General features: G+C 40.5%; 2 protein-coding genes across 3 annotated transcripts in view; one reads left to right on the top strand and one right to left on the bottom strand.

The window, feature by feature from the left end:
• Nucleotides 1-24531, bottom strand: part of gnaz (guanine nucleotide binding protein (G protein), alpha z polypeptide) — a 98509-nt gene that overhangs the window by 69652 nt on the left and 4326 nt on the right. The window lies entirely within an intron of this gene.
• Nucleotides 16024-24531, top strand: part of sppl3 (signal peptide peptidase 3) — a 44516-nt gene continuing 36008 nt past the window's right edge. Inside the window, exon 1 of the mRNA XM_026942600.3 lies at nt 16024-16505. Coding sequence (XP_026798401.1) covers nt 16483-16505 — 23 coding nt within the window. The 5' untranslated portion in view covers nt 16024-16482. The remainder of the gene's footprint in view (nt 16506-24531) is intronic.

Genomic DNA, 24531 nt, shown 5'->3' with positions numbered 1-24531 from the left:
GTAAGGTTCAACTGAACCCCTCGATAACAACAAAAGGAACTGGTGAAGGGGTTGGAGACATCAGGTACCAAGGTTTTGCACATCCACCATTAAGAGAGTCCTATATCACCATGGCATGAAAGGCTATCAAGCAAGGAAGAAGCCCCTACTCCAAGACCAGCATTAAAAAAAGACTGATGTTTACAGATTATCACCAGCCTTTTGGAGGAGGGTTCTCTGGTCAGACGAAACAAAAAATTTAACTTTTTGGGCATAATAATCAGTGTTATGCATGGAGGAAAAAGGATGAGGCTTTTAATCTGAAGAACACCATCCCAACTGTGAAGAATGGCGGTGATAACATCATGTTGTGGGGGGTTTTGCTGGAAAAGGGACTGGTGTACTTCAGAAAATAGATGGCATCATGAAGAAGGAGGATTCTTTAGAAATACTGAAAGAACATCTCAACCAGAAAGTTAAAATTTGTCCATAACAGGGTCTTCCAGCAGGACTATAATCCTAAGCATACCTCCAAACATACCTCCAAACAAACTGGTATAAAGACAGCAAAGTGAAAGTATTGGAGTGGCCATCACAAAGTTCTGACCTCAATCCCATAAGAAATTTGTTGACTGAACTGAAAAAGTGTGTTTGAGCAAGGAGGCCTTGTTATAATGATGTTATCTCAATAAGGAAATATAAGTAGATTCCCTAACTGACTCATCACAGGAAATGTATAGTAAAATGAAATGTTTGGAGTTGTGAAAAAGTGCGTTTGAATGTCTTTAGCCCATGTGTATGTAAACTCTAAGTCTGGACCCAACAACAGTTCCTGCGAGTTGACAGGTTATCATGTCTACATAAATTTGCTTATGATATTAAATTTAGTAATGTGATCATGGCTAAAAGGAGCTGTCCATATCAAATGAAAGGTTTCACAGCTAAGGCGTGTATATGAAGCTACCACAAAATACAATACTTCCTTAGCTTCTACACTTTTCCTTTGGATGATGATAGCTAATATTTTTTTCTAAAAAGCGTTAATTTCCCCTATTTATGGAGAAAGACTTTTGGGACATCCTGAATTAAGTCATGATAGGATTAAGTCAGCTCTATGTTGCTATGCAGTTTTAATCTAAAACCCCTGCCTGCCAGTAAAGGGTTAAATATATTCAGTCAGCTCAGCTAAATAGAGTATGATGAGGTTGCGGTTTCCTGAAAACATGCAGCTGGTAAAGAACCAGACAGATTGGTGCTAATCTCCAGGAGCAGCAGGTGCTGCAGATTTCTGTAATCCCAAGCTAAAGGGGATTTCATGACCCTTCACAGACTTCTGTGATTGGGCATGGATTTTAGCTACTTACAAAAAAGCATCATGTATGCATAAAGCGTCTGTTTACTGTCTTTATTGTTCAGAATTGTGGTACCTTTTGGTTGAAAATCTGACTAGTACCCAGGACCGCTAGAGATCCACTGTTGGCCCCCTAAAAGCTGTTACATGCTTAGGTTGGATTTCAGTTGGTTTTTGAGAAAATCTGCTAAATAAATAAATGTAAATCTAACCTTATATGAAATCTAACCTGTTATAGGAGAATAAGCTAATAATCCAGTCCCCCATGAACATGAAGCAGACTCACTGTTACCCAAAGTGAATTATTTTCCTGTAACAACACCTTCTAAAGTGTTTTATTCCTCATATATATATATATATATATATATATATATATATATATATATATATATATATATATATATATATATATATATATATGTATCATGAAAATTTGCCACCAATTACTTGTTACCAAGAAAACACATTATCCTCTGTCTCTAGACTTCCCCACAGAGGAACCCTTAAAATTACAGCTTTGCCTCTGACTGTTACAAAGTGCTGACACTGGAGAATCTTTCCATAAATGTTAAATAAACGGTTCCTTACAGCAAACTTCACCACATCAATGATTAGAATCAATGGTTTTATTGATAAATAGATAGATAGATGGATAGATAGATAGATAGATAGATAGATAGATCTGGTGACGTCTTTTATTTAAATGTGTTCCTAGATCCATAATAACCATATAATTTTGCAATTTTAAAGATACTTTACCTGGATTTGCAATAGTGGTTCTTGTTTTCAGGCACGTTTCCATTTTTCCATTAGAAATTAGCTCCGCCCCCAACTAGCACAAAGCTGTTCGACTCCTGTTCATTCCCTAAAATGAGGCATACATATGCAGCGTTTGACTAAAGCTTGTAACTTGGAATTTCCCACTGCCGACTAGGAAAAACCAAAGAAAAAGCCCCCTAAAATTAGAATTTGTTTTTGGGAGGTCAGGAAGGCACCTGCTACTAAGCATTCAGCACATGAGATCATATCAGCATGGCTGCTTACACTGTCAACAGTCAATAAGGCACCACTTCCCTGCTTTTAAATCAGATTATAGTAGCATGTGCTTTAGAACAGTCAACATACAGACACATTAGTTAAATCTATATACAGTATATTCACTATACACTCATCAGCCACTTTAAAAGGAACACCTGTTTTCATACCATTCATGCAATCATCTAATCAGCCAATCATTTGGCAGCAGAGCAGTACATTAAATCACACAGTTACAGGTCAAGAGCGTTAGTTATTGTTAACATCAAACATCAGAATGGAGAAAAATGTGATCTCAGTGACCTCTTTTTGACCATGGCATGGTTGTTGGTGCCAGATGGGCTGGTTTGATTATTTCAGAAACTGCTGATCTACTAGGATTTTCACACAGAATGGTGCCAAAAACAAAAAAAAACACCCTGTGAGCGTAAGTTCTGCAGAGTGGAAATGCTTTGTTAATGAGAGAGGTCAGAGGGAAATGGCCAGACTGGTTTGAGCTGAAAGGAAGGCTTTTGTAACTCAAATAACCACTCTTTACCACAGTAGTGAACAGAAAAGCATCTCAGAAAGCACAACAGGTCAGACCTTGGCTTGGATGGGCTACAGCAGAAGACCACATCAGCTTCTGCTCCTGTCAGCCAAGAACAGGAACCTGAGGCTACACTGGGCACAAGCTCACCAACAGACAGCTGAAGAGGATCTCATTTTAATCCAAATGTATTCAATCAGCTAAGACTTATTTCTTCTCTGACATTTGCACACTTAACATTTATGATTTGTCCTTCCAAAGGGCAAAAGTGTACTGGAGTCTGTTCTTTTTTTGTGCTTTTTATATCTTTTTTGTCCTTATTTAATCATATATTACCCATAAAGAATAATGGACTATTGAAGTATTCGACAATGAAATATTAAGCACACATTGAGCACATACTCTAAGTTCTTCTATGCTCAATTTGCTGCTTGTACAACAGAAGAGCATATTACACATGCAAGGGCCAAATGTAAATTATATGAAATGCAACACCAACAGGAGACAATGACATGCCAATCATATGCCATGAAAAAACTACTCGCTACATTGTCCATGTAATATTGCCCATGCTGAATATAACTAAACAAGGTGAATGCAAAAAGTTTGAATGCATAAATCTGAATAAAGACATAAAATTAGGGCTATAAAACCCAACATAATCAAGGAATAATACACTGGAGCACAGCAGCGTATCTGGTGTGGAAGTAAAGGGCACTATTCATTTTAGTGACTGTACATAGCCCTTTGTAGACTGATGAATTACAGAGTTCCATTTCCTACAGGTAATGTCCAACAGTACAGTGAATCATGCTTCATTTCCTTCTCACAGCAGGCAAACCTCTCTATGTGTTTTTCTGTAGTAGTGGGGTCACTACGACTCAGCGGTCTTTTCTAGGTCATCAAATTCAAGAGAACTGAATTGAATATCAAATAAATGGTGCTAAACAGGACTGTAATGAACACAGATAACACAAAACTGGGTATGTTGATTTCTTTCATCCTTGGGTCAGGGTGTCCCTCGTTTTAGGGCCCAAGCCCCAATGATGCGAACAGTACATCTGGCAAAAGTTTGGGCCAGGGCTTGAGAGCGCTCCCTGTGACTTTTTTTTTTTTTTCATTTTGGGTATCCCGTTTCATCTACATGCACCAAATTTGGTAGGTGGTCTTTTTAAGATTTCAAATTTTACAATTACACTCAATATCTCTGCCCATCAGAAAGTCAACCATTTGTGCATTTTTTACAATTACCAAACCATTAAATGCTCCTCCTACACGGTTCATCAGATTCAAACCAAATTTGGTTATGCCGAAATTGGCACTGAACCACATTACTCTTCAGCCCCAGCACATCACGCGACCAAGTAACATGTCCCACTGATCACTCACTCCTGTTCTGTGCTACCCCTAATAAGCACCCCTATTTAAGTTCTGGTTTTTGTGTCTTTCTTTGTCAAGCTTTTGTTGTTTTGCGTATGTGTCGTGTGTTCCACAGCATTGATCATAGTCTTCCTGTTTTTGCCTTGTGGCCATTGTTTGTTTATACTTCTTGTTTTCACTGTTTTGGTTGTGTTGCACCTTCTACAATGAGGCAATGAGATGGCGCAATCTCCTTTGCATAGTCGAGGGATGACGTGACGTCCAAGGCGGAGCATGAGCGAGGCCCGACGGCCATCGCGAAGCCAGTGGGGGGAGCGAAGTTTAAGGCGGAGCTGGGGGGAGGGGGGCTGACGTCCTCCACAAAGCCAGAAGGGGGCATGACATCTGCATGATGCTAAATTATGAAAGAGTTTTTCTTAAATGGTATTGCTATATCGTTTGTCATACCAGAAGTGTGGCATAATTCCACTGTACATTATGCAATGTGGCCAAAAGTTTACATGCATTGTTAGTGATGTGGCATAATAATATACATGTGCCAACACTGGCTCATGAACCAGACATTGCTGCACCCTTGGTGCTTGGGCCCACCAGTTGCTGCTTGCAGCTGTTTTTTTTTTTCTTATTGTAGCCTGGGTTTTTACGCCAGATATCCTTATGTTTTTTGTCTCCTTCATAGTCTTTATTTACACTAGAGCTGGAACAATTTGACATATTTATAGTATGATAACTGTCATCATTTTCAAAATCACATGGTACCTACTTATGATTTCGCAATTTCAAACAGGACAAATGCAGCGGCAATGTGAGGCATAAGTTATTCGGTTCAGGAAACACCATTTAAAAACAGACTTCTTTTGTGTTTATTGGCACTCTCTAAAATAGGAAGTTAATTCATATTTTTTATGATGTTACACCCTCATATGGTGCTACCTATAATCTCATGAATGTGTATTTTTCTACTCTATTAATCTAATCTTGTGCTTTTCTTATTTTACCAAAACTGTGGATTTTTGTAAATTGATCTTGTCTTACACTATTATGTGTATTTGCGTGTATTATGGAGTTGTGTGTTGTCACCCACATTGCATCATAGTCCTGAATGCTATATATTTTGTCCCACTGGATGACAATACAGTAGACCTGATGTGATTTGTAAACACCTTGCACACACAAGTTTGTTCTCTATGTCATTCTAATGTGTGTCAAATGAAAGGCAAAGGGGACAAAAACCTGTGATTTTGGCAGCCTTCCTTTCTGTACTGAGAGAAAGAGTCTGTCAGCTATCTGCAATTCATGGACACACCTGTACAAAATGCCTGATTAATCTGTTTACCTGCTGAATTATGCATTCTTAATTATACAGGGATGATTTAATAAAGTATTCATCGTCTGAAAAACAAAGGCTATGGTTGCTGCACGCGTATAATTGTTTGACTAAACTACTTTGGCTCAGAGCCTTTACCCTAATCCCTAATCCTTAATCAATGGGAACGCCTGGCTAATCAACAATGAGCTGTTCACAAACCCCTGGTGTGTTGAAAATAGTGCACCAACCAAAAAAAAACGGTCAGGGGTGGACATATGGTGGTCCATTTCCACTGACGATGGATGGGGTGGAGGGGGGCCAATACACTGTGCATAGCAACATAAAAAATAGTAGAAACAGTGGTAGTAGTAATAGTACTAGTAATAGTAGTGGTATAATAGTAGTGGTATAATCGTATTAGCAGCAGTAGCAGTAGTAGTAATAGGAGTAGCAGTAGTGGTAGTAATGGTAGTAGGAGGAGGAGGAGGGGGAGGAGTAGCAGTAGTATAAGTAGTAACAGTAGTAGTAGTAGGAGGAGGAGTAGCAGTTGTATAAGTAGTAACAGTAGGAGGAGGAGGAGGGGGAGGAGTAGCAGTTGTATAAGTAGTAACAGTAGTAGTAGGAGGAGGGGGAGGAGTAACAGTAGTATAAGTAGTAACAGTAGTAGGAGGAGGAGGAGCAGTAGTATAAGTAGTAACAGTAAGAGGAGGGGGAGGAGTAACAGTAGTATAAGTAGTAACAGTAGGAGGAGGAGGAGGAGGAGTAGCAGTAGTATAAGTAGTAACAGTAGGAGGAGGAGGAGTAGCAGGTGTATAAGTAATAACAGTAGTAGTAGGAGGAGTAGCAGTAGTATAAGTAGTAACAGTAGTAGTAGTAGGAGGAGGGGGAGTAGCAGTAGTATAAGTAGTAACAGTAGGAGGAGGAGTAGCAGTAGTATAAGTAGCAACAGTAGGAGGAGGAGTAGCAGTAGTATAAGTAGCAACAGTAGGAGGAGGGGGAGGAGGAGTAGCAGTTGTATAAGTAGTAACAGTAGGAGGAGGGGGAGGAGTAGCAGTTGTATAATTAGTAACAGTAGTAGTAGGAGGAGGAGGAGTAGCAGTAGTATAAGTAGTAACAGTAGTAGGAGGAGTAGCAGTTGTATAAGTAGTAACAGTAGGAGGAGGGGGAGGAGTAGCAGTAGTATAAGTAGTAACAGTAGGAGGAGGAGTAGCAGTAGTATAAGTAGTAACAGTAGTAGTAGGAGGAGGGGGGAGGAGTAGCAGTAGTATAAGTAGTAACAGTAGTAGGAGGAGGAGGGGGAGGAGTAGCAGTAGTATATGCAGTAACAGTAGTAGGAGGAGGAGTAGCAGTAGTATAAGTAGTAACAGTAGGAGGAGGGGGAGGAGTAGCAGTAGTATAAGTAGTAATAGTAGTAGGAGGAGGAGGAGTAGCAGTAGTATAAGTAGTAACAGTAGTAGTAGGAGGAGTAGCAGTTGTATAAGTAGTAACAGTAGGAGGAGGGGGAGGAGTAGCAGTAGTATAAGTAGTAACAGTAGGAGGAGGAGTAGCAGTAGTATAAGTAGTAACAGTAGGAGGAGGGGGAGGAGTAGCAGTAGTATAAGTAGTAACAGTAGTAGTAGGAGGAGGGGGAGGAGTAGCAGTAGTATAAGTAGTAACAGTAGGAGGAGGAGGAGTAGCAGTAGTATAAGTAGTAACAGTAGGAGGAGGGGGAGGAGTAGCAGTTGTATAAGTAGTAACAGTAGGAGGAGGGGGAGGAGTAGCAGTTGTATAAGTAGTAACAGTAGGAGGAGGAGGAGTAGCAGTAGTATAAGTAGTAACAGTAGTAGGAGGAGTAGCAGTAGTATATGTAGTAACAGTAGTAGGAGGAGTAGCAGTAGTATATGTAGTAACAGTAGTAGGAGGAGTAGCAGTTGTATAAGTAGTAGGAGGAGGAGGAGGAGGAGTAGCAGTAGTATAAGTAGTAACAGTAGGAGGAGGAGGAGGAGTAGCAGTAGTATAAGTAGTAACAGTAGGAGGAGGAGGAGGAGGAGGAGGAGTAGCAGTTGTATAAGTAGTAACAGTAGTAGCAGGAGTAGCAGTAGTATATGTAGTAACAGTAGTAGGAGGAGTAGCAGTTGTATAAGTAGTAACAGTAGGAGGAGGAGGAGGAGGAGTAGCAGTAGTATAAGTAGTAACAGTAGGAGGAGGAGGAGGAGTAGCAGTAGTATAAGTAGTAACAGTAGGAGGAGGAGGAGGAGGAGGAGGAGTAGCAGTTGTATAAGTAGTAACAGTAGGAGGAGGAGTAGCAGTAGTATAAGTAGCAACAGTAGGAGGAGGAGTAGCAGTAGTATAAGTAGCAACAGTAGGAGGAGGGGGAGGAGGAGTAGCAGTTGTATAAGTAGTAACAGTAGGAGGAGGGGGAGGAGTAGCAGTTGTATAATTAGTAACAGTAGTAGTAGGAGGAGGAGGAGTAGCAGTAGTATAAGTAGTAACAGTAGTAGGAGGAGTAGCAGTTGTATAAGTAGTAACAGTAGGAGGAGGGGGAGGAGTAGCAGTAGTATAAGTAGTAACAGTAGGAGGAGGAGTAGCAGTAGTATAAGTAGTAACAGTAGTAGTAGGAGGAGGGGGAGGAGTAGCAGTAGTATAAGTAGTAACAGTAGTAGGAGGAGGAGGGGGAGGAGTAGCAGTAGTATATGTAGTAACAGTAGTAGGAGGAGGAGTAGCAGTAGTATAAGTAGTAACAGTAGGAGGAGGGGGAGGAGTAGCAGTAGTATAAGTAGTAATAGTAGTAGGAGGAGGAGGAGTAGCAGTAGTATAAGTAGTAACAGTAGTAGTAGGAGGAGTAGCAGTTGTATAAGTAGTAACAGTAGGAGGAGGGGGAGGAGTAGCAGTAGTATAAGTAGTAACAGTAGGAGGAGGAGTAGCAGTAGTATAAGTAGTAACAGTAGGAGGAGGGGGAGGAGTAGCAGTAGTATAAGTAGTAACAGTAGTAGTAGGAGGAGGGGGAGGAGTAGCAGTAGTATAAGTAGTAACAGTAGGAGGAGGAGGAGTAGCAGTAGTATAAGTAGTAACAGTAGGAGGAGGGGGAGGAGTAGCAGTTGTATAAGTAGTAACAGTAGGAGGAGGGGGAGGAGTAGCAGTTGTATAAGTAGTAACAGTAGGAGGAGGAGGAGTAGCAGTAGTATAAGTAGTAACAGTAGTAGGAGGAGGAGTAGCAGTAGTATATGTAGTAACAGTAGTAGGAGGAGTAGCAGTAGTATATGTAGTAACAGTAGTAGGAGGAGTAGCAGTTGTATAAGTAGTAGGAGGAGGAGGAGGAGGAGTAGCAGTAGTATAAGTAGTAACAGTAGGAGGAGGAGGAGGAGTAGCAGTAGTATAAGTAGTAACAGTAGGAGGAGGAGGAGGAGGAGTAGCAGTTGTATAAGTAGTAACAGTAGTAGGAGGAGTAGCAGTAGTATATGTAGTAACAGTAGTAGGAGGAGTAGCAGTTGTATAAGTAGTAACAGTAGGAGGAGGAGGAGGAGGAGTAGCAGTAGTATAAGTAGTAACAGTAGGAGGAGGAGGAGGAGTAGCAGTAGTATAAGTAGTAACAGTAGGAGGAGGAGGAGGAGGAGGAGGAGTAGCAGTTGTATAAGTAGTAACAGTAGGAGGAGGAGGAGTAGCAGTAGTATAAGTAGTAACAGTAGGAGGAGGAGGAGGAGTAGCAGTTGTATAAGTAGTAACAGTAGTAGGAGGAGGAGTAGCAGTAGTATAAGTAGTAACAGTAGGAGGAGGAGGAGTAGCAGTTATATAAGTAGCAACAGTAGTAGTAGGAGGAGGAGGAGGAGGAGTAGCAGTAGTATAAGTAGTAACAGTAGGAGGAGGAGGAGGAGGAGTAGCAGTAGTATAAGTAGTAACAGTAGGAGGAGGAGGAGTAGCAGTTGTATAAGTAGTAACAGTAGGAGGAGGGGGAGGAGTAGCAGTTGTATAAGTAGTAACAGTAGGAGGAGGGGGAGGAGTAGCAGTAGTATAAGTAGTAACAGTAGGAGGAGGAGGAGGAGTAGCAGTTGTATAAGTAGTAACAGTAGGAGGAGGAGGAGTAGCAGTAGTATAAGTAGTAACAGTAGGAGGAGGAGGAGTAACAGTTGTATAAGTAGTAACAGTAGGAGGAGGAGGAGTAGCAGTTGTATAAGTAGTAACAGTAGGAGGAGGAGGAGTAGCAGTAGTATAAGTAGTAACAGTAGGAGGAGGAGGAGGAGTAGCAGTTGTATAAGTAGTAACAGTAGGAGGAGGGGGAGGAGTAGCAGTTGTATAAGTAGTAACAGTAGGAGGAGGGGGAGGAGTAGCAGTTGTATAAGTAGTAACAGTAGGAGGAGGAGGAGTAGCAGTAGTATAAGTAGTAACAGTAGTAGGAGGAGTAGCAGTAGTATATGTAGTAACAGTAGTAGGAGGAGTAGCAGTAGTATATGTAGTAACAGTAGTAGGAGGAGTAGCAGTTGTATAAGTAGTAGGAGGAGGAGGAGGAGTAGCAGTAGTATAAGTAGTAACAGTAGGAGGAGGAGGAGGAGTAGCAGTAGTATAAGTAGTAACAGTAGGAGGAGGAGGAGGAGGAGGAGGAGTAGCAGTTGTATAAGTAGTAACAGTAGTAGCAGGAGTAGCAGTAGTATATGTAGTAACAGTAGTAGGAGGAGTAGCAGTTGTATAAGTAGTAACAGTAGGAGGAGGAGGAGGAGGAGTAGCAGTAGTATAAGTAGTAACAGTAGGAGGAGGAGGAGGAGTAGCAGTAGTATAAGTAGTAACAGTAGGAGGAGGAGGAGGAGGAGGAGGAGTAGCAGTTGTATAAGTAGTAACAGTAGGAGGAGGAGTAGCAGTAGTATAAGTAGCAACAGTAGGAGGAGGAGTAGCAGTAGTATAAGTAGCAACAGTAGGAGGAGGGGGAGGAGGAGTAGCAGTTGTATAAGTAGTAACAGTAGGAGGAGGGGGAGGAGTAGCAGTTGTATAATTAGTAACAGTAGTAGTAGGAGGAGGAGGAGTAGCAGTAGTATAAGTAGTAACAGTAGTAGGAGGAGTAGCAGTTGTATAAGTAGTAACAGTAGGAGGAGGGGGAGGAGTAGCAGTAGTATAAGTAGTAACAGTAGGAGGAGGAGTAGCAGTAGTATAAGTAGTAACAGTAGTAGTAGGAGGAGGGGGAGGAGTAGCAGTAGTATAAGTAGTAACAGTAGTAGGAGGAGGAGGGGGAGGAGTAGCAGTAGTATATGTAGTAACAGTAGTAGGAGGAGGAGTAGCAGTAGTATAAGTAGTAACAGTAGGAGGAGGGGGAGGAGTAGCAGTAGTATAAGTAGTAATAGTAGTAGGAGGAGGAGGAGTAGCAGTAGTATAAGTAGTAACAGTAGTAGTAGGAGGAGTAGCAGTTGTATAAGTAGTAACAGTAGGAGGAGGGGGAGGAGTAGCAGTAGTATAAGTAGTAACAGTAGGAGGAGGAGTAGCAGTAGTATAAGTAGTAACAGTAGTAGTAGGAGGAGGGGGAGGAGTAGCAGTAGTATAAGTAGTAACAGTAGGAGGAGGAGGAGTAGCAGTAGTATAAGTAGTAACAGTAGGAGGAGGGGGAGGAGTAGCAGTTGTATAAGTAGTAACAGTAGGAGGAGGGGGAGGAGTAGCAGTTGTATAAGTAGTAACAGTAGGAGGAGGAGGAGTAGCAGTAGTATAAGTAGTAACAGTAGTAGGAGGAGGAGTAGCAGTAGTATATGTAGTAACAGTAGTAGGAGGAGTAGCAGTAGTATATGTAGTAACAGTAGTAGGAGGAGTAGCAGTTGTATAAGTAGTAGGAGGAGGAGGAGGAGGAGGAGGAGTAGCAGTAGTATAAGTAGTAACAGTAGGAGGAGGAGGAGGAGTAGCAGTAGTATAAGTAGTAACAGTAGGAGGAGGAGGAGGAGGAGTAGCAGTTGTATAAGTAGTAACAGTAGTAGGAGGAGTAGCAGTAGTATATGTAGTAACAGTAGTAGGAGGAGTAGCAGTTGTATAAGTAGTAACAGTAGGAGGAGGAGGAGGAGGAGTAGCAGTAGTATAAGTAGTAACAGTAGTAGTAGGAGGAGGAGTAGCAGTAGTATAAGTAGTAACAGTAGGAGGAGGAGGAGGAGGAGGAGGAGTAGCAGTTGTATAAGTAGTAACAGTAGGAGGAGGAGGAGTAGCAGTAGTATAAGTAGTAACAGTAGGAGGAGGAGGAGGAGGAGGAGGAGTAGCAGTTGTATAAGTAGTAACAGTAGTAGGAGGAGGAGTAGCAGTAGTATAAGTAGTAACAGTAGGAGGAGGAGGAGTAGCAGTTATATAAGTAGCAACAGTAGTAGTAGGAGGAGGAGGAGGAGGAGTAGCAGTAGTATAAGTAGTAACAGTAGGAGGAGGAGGAGGAGGAGTAGCAGTAGTATAAGTAGTAACAGTAGGAGGAGGAGGAGTAGCAGTTGTATAAGTAGTAACAGTAGGAGGAGGGGGAGGAGTAGCAGTTGTATAAGTAGTAACAGTAGGAGGAGGGGGAGGAGTAGCAGTAGTATAAGTAGTAACAGTAGGAGGAGGAGGAGGAGTAGCAGTTGTATAAGTAGTAACAGTAGGAGGAGGAGGAGTAGCAGTAGTATAAGTAGTAACAGTAGGAGGAGGAGGAGTAACAGTTGTATAAGTAGTAACAGTAGGAGGAGGAGGAGTAGCAGTTGTATAAGTAGTAACAGTAGGAGGAGGAGGAGTAGCAGTAGTATAAGTAGTAACAGTAGGAGGAGGAGGAGGAGTAGCAGTTGTATAAGTAGTAACAGTAGGAGGAGGAGGAGGAGTAGCAGTTGTATAAGTAGTAACAGTAGGAGGAGGAGGAGGAGGAGGAGTAGCAGTAGTATAAGTAGTAACAGTAGGAGGAGAGGGAGGAGTAGCAGTAGTATAAGTAGTAACAGTAGTAGGAGGAGGAGTAGCAGTAGTATAAGTAGTAACAGTAGGAGGAGGAGGAGGAGGAGGAGTAGCAGTAGTATAAGTAGTAACAGTAGGAGGAGGAGGAGGAGGAGGAGTAGCAGTAGTATAAGTAGTAACAGTAGGAGGAGGAGGAGGAGGAGGAGTAGCAGTTGTATAAGTAGTAACAGTAGTAGGAGGAGGAGTAGCAGTAGTATAAGTAGTAACAGTAGTAGGAGGAGGAGTAGCAGTTGTATAAGTAGTAACAGTAGGAGGAGGGGGAGGAGTAGCAGTAGTATAAGTAGTAACAGTAGGAGGAGGGGGAGGAGTAGCGGTAGTATAAGTAGTAACAGTAGAAGGAGGAGGAGGAGGAGTAGCAGTTGTATAAGTAGTAACAGTAGGAGGAGGAGGAGTAGCAGTAGTATAAGTAGTAACAGTAGGAGGAGGAGGAGGAGGAGGAGTAGCAGTAGTATAAGTAGTAACAGTAGGAGGAGGAGGAGTAGCAGTAGTATAAGTAGTAACAGTAAGAGGAGGGGGAGGAGTAACAGTAGTATAAGTAGTAACAGTAGGAGGAGGAGGAGGAGGAGTAGCAGTAGTATAAGTAGTAACAGGAGGAGGAGGAGGAGTAGCAGTTGTATAAGTAGTAACAGTAGGAGGAGGAGGAGGAGTAGCAGTTGTATAAGTAGTAACAGTAGGAGGAGGAGGAGGAGGAGGAGTAGCAGTAGTATAAGTAGTAACAGTAGGAGGAGAGGGAGGAGTAGCAGTAGTATAAGTAGTAACAGTAGTAGGAGGAGGAGTAGCAGTAGTATAAGTAGTAACAGTAGGAGGAGGAGGAGGAGGAGGAGTAGCAGTAGTATAAGTAGTAACAGTAGGAGGAGGAGGAGGAGGAGTAGCAGTAGTATAAGTAGTAACAGTAGGAGGAGGAGGAGGAGGAGGAGTAGCAGTTGTATAAGTAGTAACAGTAGTAGGAGGAGGAGTAGCAGTAGTATAAGTAGTAACAGTAGTAGGAGGAGGAGTAGCAGTTGTATAAGTAGTAACAGTAGGAGGAGGGGGAGGAGTAGCAGTAGTATAAGTAGTAACAGTAGGAGGAGGGGGAGGAGTAGCAGTAGTATAAGTAGTAACAGTAGGAGGAGGAGGAGGAGGAGGAGTAGCAGTAGTATAAGTAGTAACAGTAGGAGGAGGAGGAGGAGGAGTAGCAGTAGTATAAGTAGTAACAGTAGGAGGAGGAGGAGGAGGAGGAGTAGCAGTTGTATAAGTAGTAACAGTAGTAGGAGGAGGAGTAGCAGTAGTATAAGTAGTAACAGTAGGAGGAGGAGGAGTAGCAGTTGTATAAGTAGTAACAGTAGGAGGAGGGGGAGGAGTAGCAGTAGTATAAGTAGTAACAGTAGGAGGAGGGGGAGGAGTAGCAGTAGTATAAGTAGTAACAGTAGAAGGAGGAGGAGGAGGAGGAGTAGCAGTTGTATAAGTAGTAACAGTAGGAGGAGGAGGAGTAGCAGTAGTATAAGTAGTAACAGTAGGAGGAGGAGGAGGAGGAGGAGGAGCAGTAGTATAAGTAGTAACAGTAGGAGGAGGAGGAGTAGCAGTTGTATAAGTAGTAACAGTAGGAGGAGGGGGAGGAGTAGCAGTAGTATAAGTAGTAACAGTAGGAGGAGGGGGAGGAGTAGCAGTAGTATAAGTAGTAACAGTAGAAGGAGGAGGAGGAGGAGGAGTAGCAGTAGTATAAGTAGTAACAGTAGGAGGAGGGGGAGGAGTAGCAGTAGTATAAGTAGTAACAGTAGTAGGAGGAGGAGTAGCAGTAGTATAAGTAGTAACAGTAGAAGGAGGAGGAGGAGGAGGAGTAGCAGTAGTATAAGTAGTAACAGTAGGAGGAGGAGGAGGAGGAGGAGGAGTAGCAGTAGTATAAGTAGTAACAGTAGGAGGAGGAGGAGGAGGAGGAGTAGCAGTAGTGTAAGTAGTAACAGTAGGAGGAGGAGTAGCAGTTGTATAAGTAGTAACAGTAGTAGGAGGAGGAGTAGCAGTAGTATAAGTAGTAACAGTAGTAGGAGGAGGAGTAGCAGTTATATAAGTAGCAACAGTAGTAGTAGTAGGAGGAGGAGGAGGAGTAGCAGTAGTATAAGTAGTAACAGTAGAAGGAGGAGGAGGAGGAGGAGTAGCAGTAGTATAAGTAGTAACAGTAGGAGGAGGAGGAGTAGCAGTTGTATAAGTAGTAACAGTAGGAGGAGGGGGAGGAGTAGCAGTAGTATAAGTAGTAACAGTAGAAGGAGGAGGAGGAGGAGGAGTAGCAGTTGTATAAGTAGTAACAGTAGGAGGGGGAGGAGTAGCAGTAGTATAAGTAGTAACAGTAGGAGGAGGAGGAGGAGTAGCAGTTGTATAAGTAGTAACAGTAGGAGGAGGAGGAGTAGCAGTTGTATAAGTAGTAACAGTAGGAGGAGGAGGAGTAGCAGTTGTATAAGTAGTAACAGTAGGAGGAGGGGGAGGAGGAGGAGTAGCAGTTGTATAAGTAGTAACAGTAGGAGGAGGGGGAGGGGGAGGAGTAGCAGTTGTATAAGTAGTAACAGTAGGAGGAGGAGGAGGAGGAGTAGCAGTTGTATAAGTAGTAACAGTAGGAGGAGGAGGAGGAGTAGCAGTTGTATAAGTAGTAACAGTAGGAGGAGGAGGAGGAGGAGTAGCAGTTGTATAAGTAGTAACAGTAGGAGGAGGAGGAGTAGCAGTTGTATAAGTAGTAACAGTAGGAGGAGGAGGAGGAGGAGTAGCAGTAGTATAAGTAGTAACAGTAGGAGGAGGAGGAGGAGGAGGAGTAGCAGTTGTATAAGTAGTAACAGTAGGAGGAGGAGGAGTAGCAGTAGTATAAGTAGTAACAGTAGGAGGAGGAGGAGTAGCAGTAGTATAAGTAGTAACAGTAGGAGGAGGAGGAGGAGGAGGAGTAGCAGTTGTATAAGTAGTAACAGTAGGAGGAGGAGGAGGAGTAGCAGTAGTATAAGTAGTAACAGTAGGAGGAGGAGGAGGAGGAGTAGCAGTAGTATAAGTAGTAACAGTAGGAGGAGGAGGAGGAGCAGTAGTATAAGTAGTAACAGTAGGAGGAGGAGGAGTAGCAGTAGTATAAGTAGTAACAGTAGGAGGAGGAGGAGTAGCAGTAGTATAAGTAGTAACAGTAGGAGGAGGAGGAGGAGCAGTAGTATAAGTAGTAACAGTAGGAGGAGGAGGAGGAGTATTTGTTTGTTTGTTTGTTTGATTGATTTAGCAGTAAGAGCTTCCACACACTGAAAGGTTTGTGGCTAATTACAGACAGTTTCTCATATGTAGATGGTCTCTGGTTATTCGTTACTTTGGTTTGTACAAGTTTGCTAAGATATCCCATAAGTCAGGTGCACACACACAAAAAGAGGAAAAAGAAAAAAGACTAGAATGAGTTACAGGTCGATTACGGGTTACAGCTGACACTATAAAGGGACTACTGAGGATGAATGAATGAATGAAAGAAAAATTTTTAAGACAGCAGTTACACAAGTAGCAATTATCACTGCACGGGCGACAGACAACGCGCGTTCCCGATGCTCGGGCACAAGGCGCGTCCTCGAGGCTGTGCGCGCGCGCTCTCGATGATCTCGCCATACAAAACAAAGCTCTCTGCGCCGCTTTCATTCGGGGTTTTTACAGACTACAGGCAGGATCTGCATGCAGACGGAGAGGAAAATCCTCCGGGGGGGAAAATGGATTTACAGCTAGTCTAATAAGCCTTTGATACCTGGATCAGGGTAGTAAAAATAACAGCAAAACAACAACAACAACAAAACGCCAGGAGGTCGTTGTTTTGATCATATAGTGCTCTGAGTGCTTTGTCTTTGGCCGTTTACTGTTGCAAGCCAGCGTCTGGGGGGAAATAAGCGATCGCCATGTTGTTACCAAAAGGGCTTCACTAAAGAAGGTGGACATTGAAAGTGTGGAGGGAATAATATCCTTTTATTTCCCCCTCTCTCCATCGTGGTCTCGCCGTTTTGCTGACTGTTTGTCCTCGGCGACATGGCGGAGCAAAGCTACTCTTGGTGAGTGCGCATTCTCAGTAATGGGCATGTTACGATTTTAAAAAGGCGTCTTTTTTTGTAAATATCTCCATCCACACTCATTGCATGTGTCCCGATTTATTCTCGACTAACACACCTGAGTGTTGTCATAAGCACCAACATATTTTATGTGCATGATTTCTACAGAAATAGATGCACCCACAATGACTGGGGCTCACGTTTAAGCTTCAAGGCGTGTGTGTGTATAGGGTTTCTTTTTTATTCAGTTATTGTTCTTAGATCAATCTAACACCATCTTTGTCTACACGATATCTCTGACATCATTGCAATATTATAAAAATGTATTAAAAATGATCAGTGCCTTTGATATTTTAAATGCAATGGCTCCAGCCTGTTACACAGCTCGCGCTGTTTGCATCCGCACTAAACAAGCGTTAGCTTTAGCCGGTGTGCTAACCACCAACAAAGAAAAAAAACCCGTTGGCTGATTAGCTAGCTAGCTACCTAGCCACCTAGCTTGGAGCTTGTTTTTACACTGTCTTAGTTGTTTTTGAGTGTTTTTAAATAAATTTTAGATGTACAGTCGTCATCTATGTTGATTTTAACACCGTCTTAGGGTGAAATAGCAATCCTATACATTCATACCAGGCATCATCCAAAACTAGCAAACGTTTCTCCTCTGTAATTACGGTGCATTTTGGTTAAAGAACGCACAAATATATCAACGTTGTTATGTATAAACCACTAATAAAACATCTCGGAAGGTTTTTCCTACACCTAACTTTGTGATAATGGCAACAATAATGAAGGAAGAGAGGCAGCTAATAGCAAGCGCTGCTAATTGGTGCTAGCAGCTAATAGCAAGCGACGCAATACTGGCTCACCTAGGCAAAACAGTTTAGCTAGTTACACCTTTTTTTCTCTCTCTTTACGTTTTTTATTACCTGTCTTCACAGTGAACATACAGTTCTGTATGTATTATCCATGTGGTATTTGTTTTAAGAGGCGCTTTATATACGAATGGTTGTTTAACCTGCCATATTAGCAGTTAGCAGTGCAGTAATTGCGGGTTTAGCCTCATTAATGCAGGCTAATTCTCTGAGTCCATTTAACACTGTTTCCGTCACAAAATTCCTTTATCACTGTGTTTTTCCATCTAAATTAAGAACAACAGACTTGTCTTCTCTTTTTAGAGTGAATTTTGAGGCCTTCTGTGTTTCGATTTGTCTTGTAATTGTAATTATATATTTACCTCAGTGTTTTTGTTCTAGTAAGGATTTCAGTTTGCTTCACTTTAACATAGTCTGCATTCACACTGGATTCAAATGATCCGAATCCAATAATATGAGACAGATTTTGTGTGTGTGTGTGTGTGTGTGTGTGTGTGTGTGTGTGTATATATATATATATATATATATACATACAGTACTGTGCAAAAGTCTTAGGAACCCTATTTTTTTTTTTTTTTTTTTTTTTTTTTTTAGTACAAACTTTGTTATAGATTTGTATTTTCTGACTTCTACATTATTGATTCAGTACAAAAACATTTTAGATTCCAAACATTAGTTTTCCAGCACAAAATGTTACAGAAAAATGTTTGTATGTCAGTAAAGAAAGCAGCAGATTACACAAGAGACACTTTTCAGACAATAAACATAATGAAGGCTGCTGGGTTTCGCTGCAAATATAAGAAGCGAGTCGACAGTCAAAGTCTCCAGAAGAACTGTGGCTGCTTCTGCAAGATGCTCAGTAACACTTACAGCTCATTTCCTTATAAAACTGCACACACTGTACCTGAGACAACTACTTTTTTTTTTTTAAAGCGAATGATCGTCACACCAAATATTGACTTTGTTTCATTTATTACTGTTTACTGCTCTTTATAGTATTTTTTTTTAATGTAGAAACATTTAATTAAATTATTTTTGAAGGCATCTTTGCTCTACAGCATTTCTTTGCATGTGCCTAAGACTTTTGCACAGTGCTGTGTGTGTGTGTGTAATATATATTAAAATGTTTGTGTGTGTATATATACACACACACACACACACACACACACACACATATATATATATATGTACATACATACATACTTACTCACACATACATACACACAGCACTGGCACTGTGCAAAAGTCTTAGGCGTGTGGGTGTATATATTTATATACACACACACACACACAGTAGATGTATATATGTGTATATCTATATATCAGTCAGTGTGGTATTTATATATTTTATAAATTTCTGAGGTCACACACAACACGCACAACAACAGAAAAAATGGACCTACAAATGGACCTGTGTGTGATTTCCGGTCTGATTTCTCGGTCAGAGTCAAAATAATCAGAAATCAGTTGGTTGTGATTTGAGATAAAGCTTTAGCTTATGTCAGTAATTATAGTTGTTGACGTCCTGTTTGTCATAATAATAATTTTAATTTGCATCACTTCAGCATTTGCATGCAGTCTCAAATCGGATTCAGACATAAAAAAAAAAAGACAAAAAAAATAAATATCACTGAATCTCACATTTTCAACTTTGATCTTGTGTGGTATTGAAATAACGAGGTATTGAAATTGGGTGCATTTCAGTGGCTGGTAATATCACCTGAACATAAATATGTTTAAAAAAAAAAAGGATGGATTTACACTGTACGATGGAGGAACAGACAAATCAGCAGCTCAAACACCCGGGCCAAGCTGATACAACCCAAATGGCTGCTATTGTTATTATTATTATTATTATTATTATTATTTTATTTATTATTTTTTTTTAAATTTATAGTTAGATAAGTTGGTTCAATGGCCAGAAAAAGATTAAAAAAGAAAAAAACTCCTTCTCCTCATTGACTTTATCAAAATATTTTTTTCACTTTGTGTGTATGTTTAAATGCAGTATGCTTCACAGTTGTGCGATGCACCGCAATAGTGCAACTATAGCATGAGCTACTCGTTTCGAATCCCTCCACCTGTTGCACTACACACAGTCTATCTTTTCCGAATGAGGAACATGTAAGGATGTGAGAATATTGAGTAAAAACAATTTGGCATGAAGATGCCCTAATACTCCTACTTATTACATGATGGCACATCACAGCTGAGCTAGGGATGTAAATCTTAGGCTTCCACACAATACAATACATTATAATTTTGGTTCATAAGGCGAAGATTCGATATTTGACGATATCACTGAATCTGCTACTCTACGATGCAATACAATATGATTTAGTTCGATATGTGTAAGCATCTGTTCGATATGTGAGCAACTTTATTAAAAATATCAGAGTTACGGGCAAAATCACCTTGTGAGCCCATTAAATTATTTACACATCAGTTTAAAAATATTTTTAAGGTTTAAGGAGAGTACATGAGCATGTAATAATATCAGATGTGCAGTCGGGAACTGCTTGCTGGCAGTGGCAATCACGAAAACTCAGCTAGATAGATTTTTAGGTCATTCTGCATTAAACATTATATCAGAAATGTACCGTTATGTGTTTATTAATCATTTTACAAATCAGGTCGTCTAATGTCCACATGGCTGACACTTTGGGCAAATCACTTTGCTTGCCTATTAAATTTTTTATACATCAGTTAAGAAACTGTTTTTTGTCATGCCAGTTTTGTCTGTTTTTGATGATAATAGATTTATTTAAAAAATATAATCAGTTTATGATCGTTGCATCAATTCACTTGTTGCCTTTAAATAGATGCATCGACCCAAATGGTCAGATCGTTTCATCACTAAGTTGAGCAAATCAGGAGAAAACCAGACTGAAATAATGTTACGTCTGAAGTAGGACAGTTGCACAATCTGGACATAAGTACGTAAAGTAGGGTTTGCACACTATGATGATTGTTCAGATTTTTACTGATTTTACAAAAAAAAAATGCATCGTAAAAGAATTCTCTGTGAATTGAGATGTGATGTTCTCACTATTCTGACCAAAAGTGGCTGTGGACAATGTTCTGCCAGTGTGAGATATTTTTTTTTAAAACAATTTTAAATCTCAGAATGTGAATGCTGATTCAATGCTCATGTAAAAGCCACCAAAATTAGGATGGCGTAGGATGAAAAGAAACTTGAGCACTTGGTTATTTAAAATACTGATTTACTCGCAACAATATAATGTTAGAGTTTACATGCCCCTTGTAAAGAGCTGCAAAGCTATGATGAATGCTAAAGGACACAAAAATATCCTTATTACCTCAAGCCTGCTTTGAAGAACGGACATTCCTGTTGTCCTCTTTATTCCGGTCATAAAAACGTCGTCACTTTTTAAAAGTTTTTCTGGGCATCACTTTGCTAATGTTATGTCGAGAAATCCATTGTTTTTATGCGACTCCATTTTCTGCACGAGACCGGATCGTGCTGGTTGGTGAACATAATTTTCTTAAATCACAGGTCTATCGTCAGAGGATCTTCGTTATATAATCTGACATGGAGAACATTATTGCACAGTCTGGTGTAGAATTCAGCCAAGATTTTATTTGGATCATTTCATACAGTATGACAAGTACTTAACTAGCAAATTAGCTTACTATACATTATATTAAGTTATGTTAGCTACCACTTTTTAGCCTAGTCAGATTCCAAGCGAACTAAAACTTTAAACTGGGCGGAACATTGGAGCTTTTACCTGCCCGGTGGGATAGCTAATGTTCTTTTGTACGTGTGTGGAAGTTCACAAGCGAGACCTGTTGGACTAGTAGTCCACATTTTAACAAACATTATTATCGAATTGTGTTAGGCCATTTGTTTGGCTGGCTTCAGTCGTCACATTTACACCCTCGCCACAGTTTATTTACTATTACATCAACTCTAATAACATGTTTGTTTAAAACAGCATCTCAGGGTGTGCCATATACATTATTATGGTTAAGAATGCTTTCATCAGGTGCCAAAATATGGAGATGTGCTATTGACATAGCGTTATTTTGGTCTTCGTCTTAACCTTCTGGTTTGTCGGGTTCTGTTTGGCCAATCTTGGGCTTAGCTGTTGATAGAGATTTGACTGGCACTAGCTTTGTGTGTCAGAAAAAACTGCCTAGTAAGATTTAGCAGACGTCAAGAGTTTTGCGATGTAACCTAGGGCGATAGCTTTAATCCACAAGAATGTTACATGGTTTACATGTGTCCTGCTCAGGAGAAGCTGACTCGCCTAATCAGGTGATAATCAGACCATCATTTCATTACTGTTACAAATTCAAGTCCCAAGATTGGTCTGTTAACAAAATAGTTTGAACATCTCAAATGTCATTGTAAAAGTTTACTTACTCCTTGCAGAATCTGCGAAATGTTAATAATTAAAAAAAAATTATAAAAATTGCATTTTGTTTTTTATTTAGTACTACCTTGAATAAGCTATTTCACATAACAGATGTTCACATATAGTCCATAAGACACAATAATAACAGAATTTACACAAAAGACCCAGTTCAAAAGTTTACATACGCTCGATTCTTAATACTGTGTGTGTTACCTGGATGATCAGCGACTGTTTTTATGTTTTGTGATAGCAGTTCATGAGGCCCTTGTTTGTCCTGAGCAATTAAACTGCCCACTGTTCTTCAGAAAAATCCTCCAGGTCCTGCACATTCTTTGCTTTTCCAGCATCTTCTGCATATTTGACCCCATCCAACACTGAGGACAACTGAGAAACTCGTACGCAACTATTACAAAAGGCGCAAACATTCACTGAAGGCAACCCGATAGAGTAAGAGCCAGGGGGATGTAAACTTTTGAACAGGATGATCAGTGTAAATTGTTATTTTATTGAAAGATCTTATTTTTTTCATTTAGTACTGCCCTTCAGAAGCTACATAAGCCATTTACATGTTTCCCAGAAGACAAAATAATAAAAATTTACACTGATCATCCTGTTCAAAAGTTTACATTTTGCAGATTCTGCAAGGCCTTTGTAAACTTACGCCCACAACTGTAATCTGTAATCCCTTACCCTAAATGTAGTTATTTGACCAGGACATGCTCAGTGGCCTGTGTTTGCTTCTTCAGTTTTGCTCTGAAGCTACAAAGCTAATGTAGCTATTAATGGAAGTTGCCCAAAAACTTTTCCCATAAATTTCTACCCCAGACCGTATTCCGGACTTCACAGATGTCGATTTGGAGAGCCGGAATCCCTTTTTCCAAAGTGAAATATTCCACCCCTGCATGTTTGTTTAAACCTGTTGGTTTTGGGCAGCATTTTGACTGAAAAGACTCCATTAAATACCTTCATAATCCTCTCGCCAGATGAGCGGATGATCCTTAATCATTAATATGAAATAAAATCTGTTAATGTATGTTTGACTTAGCGAACATTAGACAAGTGGATATGTAACATCAGTTTTCTGTGTTTATTAGGGATAAAAATCTCAGCCAAAAATGGTCAGAACGGCACTTTCAGTTCTTGTCCGGAACAGAAAAGTGTCCAGTCTAACACTTTACAAATGATGTTAATGGTGCTGTTTTCTTTATCATTTTTTCTTTTCTTTTTTTTTTGTTTTACACTCAGACACATTGAGCATCAGAGAAAATGTCAGCCATGTGGTCCTTGGACAACCGATTTGTAGTAGGATTATATTGAGTGTTTTTAAATTTTACTGTGTATTACTGCGGGATCAGGTTAAAATCCGCCATCCGGCTGAGTTTTCTCGTGTGGCGCTGCCACCAAGCAGTTCCTGACTGCACAGCTGGAAATACTATTACACACTCCCTCATTCTCCTTAAATCTGAAATGCTCATAATCCTGCCTTTTTTGGCTATCGGATTTGAATGATTGAATCATTTGTCTTTTTGTATTATTTTGGGTTTTTTTTCTTTTTCCCCCAAATGGAAAATTGTGAGAAGTGAAAAATAAATATCTCACAAGCCTAACCTCCACTTTTTTATGTGCTTTTTGAATGAGACTGAATTTTTCCCAGGAGTCTTAATGCCATAATGATTAGGGCTCTAGGCCAATCCCTTTAGATAAGATGCTAATATCAGAGATCTGTGTATTGAGTAATGCTCTGTAGTGGCCCAGTAGTGACATGACTCACAGTAACTGAACCAGCAGATTATCATAAGCACGATGGTAAAGTGTCAGATCTGCGTTTTCTGTTAGCACCACACACATGAGCAGCGCTTATTTGGGTGGAGATAATATCCTATTATCTCCACCCAAAAGTCTTTAGAATTTATTAACACCTTTTACAGATTGTCTGTTTTCAGAAAGCATGCAACCAGGTGAAACACCCTTTCCTTTCTTTCTATAACAGCACGTATAGAGGTGTTTTATTCTGACACATTTGACAAGAACTGCAATTTATTTATTTATTAAAGAATGACACCATATTTTTATCCTTCTATAATTACTTTTAATGTCGTGAAACATTTACAAAACAAGTTAGTTCTTTATCACTTATGTTACGGGAGTTTTAAGCAGTTGTTCCCTCATCAGCTTTTCTTTTTTTCCCTTTCTCTTGAAGGTGATAAGACAAAAAAAAAATTGCAGCTTATCATGTTCCTGAGAAACCGGAAAACATAAACTCACTCTGGAGGTGCCAAATAGACATCTCTTTACAGAAAACATCACCATATCAAAAATCACACAAGTTTTAGTCTGTTTATACGGTGCGTCCGGAACATATTGGATCGAGCACATTGATATAAATCTGCAATTTGATTTACAGCCAAAGCTACTGTGAGTCCAGCTGTTATAGAATCAAGGTCTGATCAGTCAATAGTTCAACAGCGCTGTGAGCTGTAAGGAATAACACACCACAGACTGTGCTGTTATACGAAAACAATGCACACCTGGGCAGGGGTGTGATGCAGCGCAACGCGCAAGTGGAGTGCCGCTACCCCTCCAACGTGCAGTATTTTCATACAACAGCATGGTCTGGAGTGTGTTATTCCACTTACATCATAGTGATTTGCCAGCAATTACAATGTTTAATATATAATGCGCAACTTGTCGTGCATTTTAAAAGTTTATAGTTAGATTTAATGTTATGGAACATCTGAGAGACAAGTTACTTCTCGTTCTCACTTGTTATTGGTG

This window comes from Pangasianodon hypophthalmus, chromosome 17 (genome assembly GCF_027358585.1).
Source record: "Pangasianodon hypophthalmus isolate fPanHyp1 chromosome 17, fPanHyp1.pri, whole genome shotgun sequence".
Taxonomy (NCBI): Eukaryota; Metazoa; Chordata; class Actinopteri; order Siluriformes; family Pangasiidae; genus Pangasianodon; species Pangasianodon hypophthalmus.
Note: the sequence above shows the minus strand (reverse complement) of the source record. Positions and strands in the feature narration are given on the sequence as shown.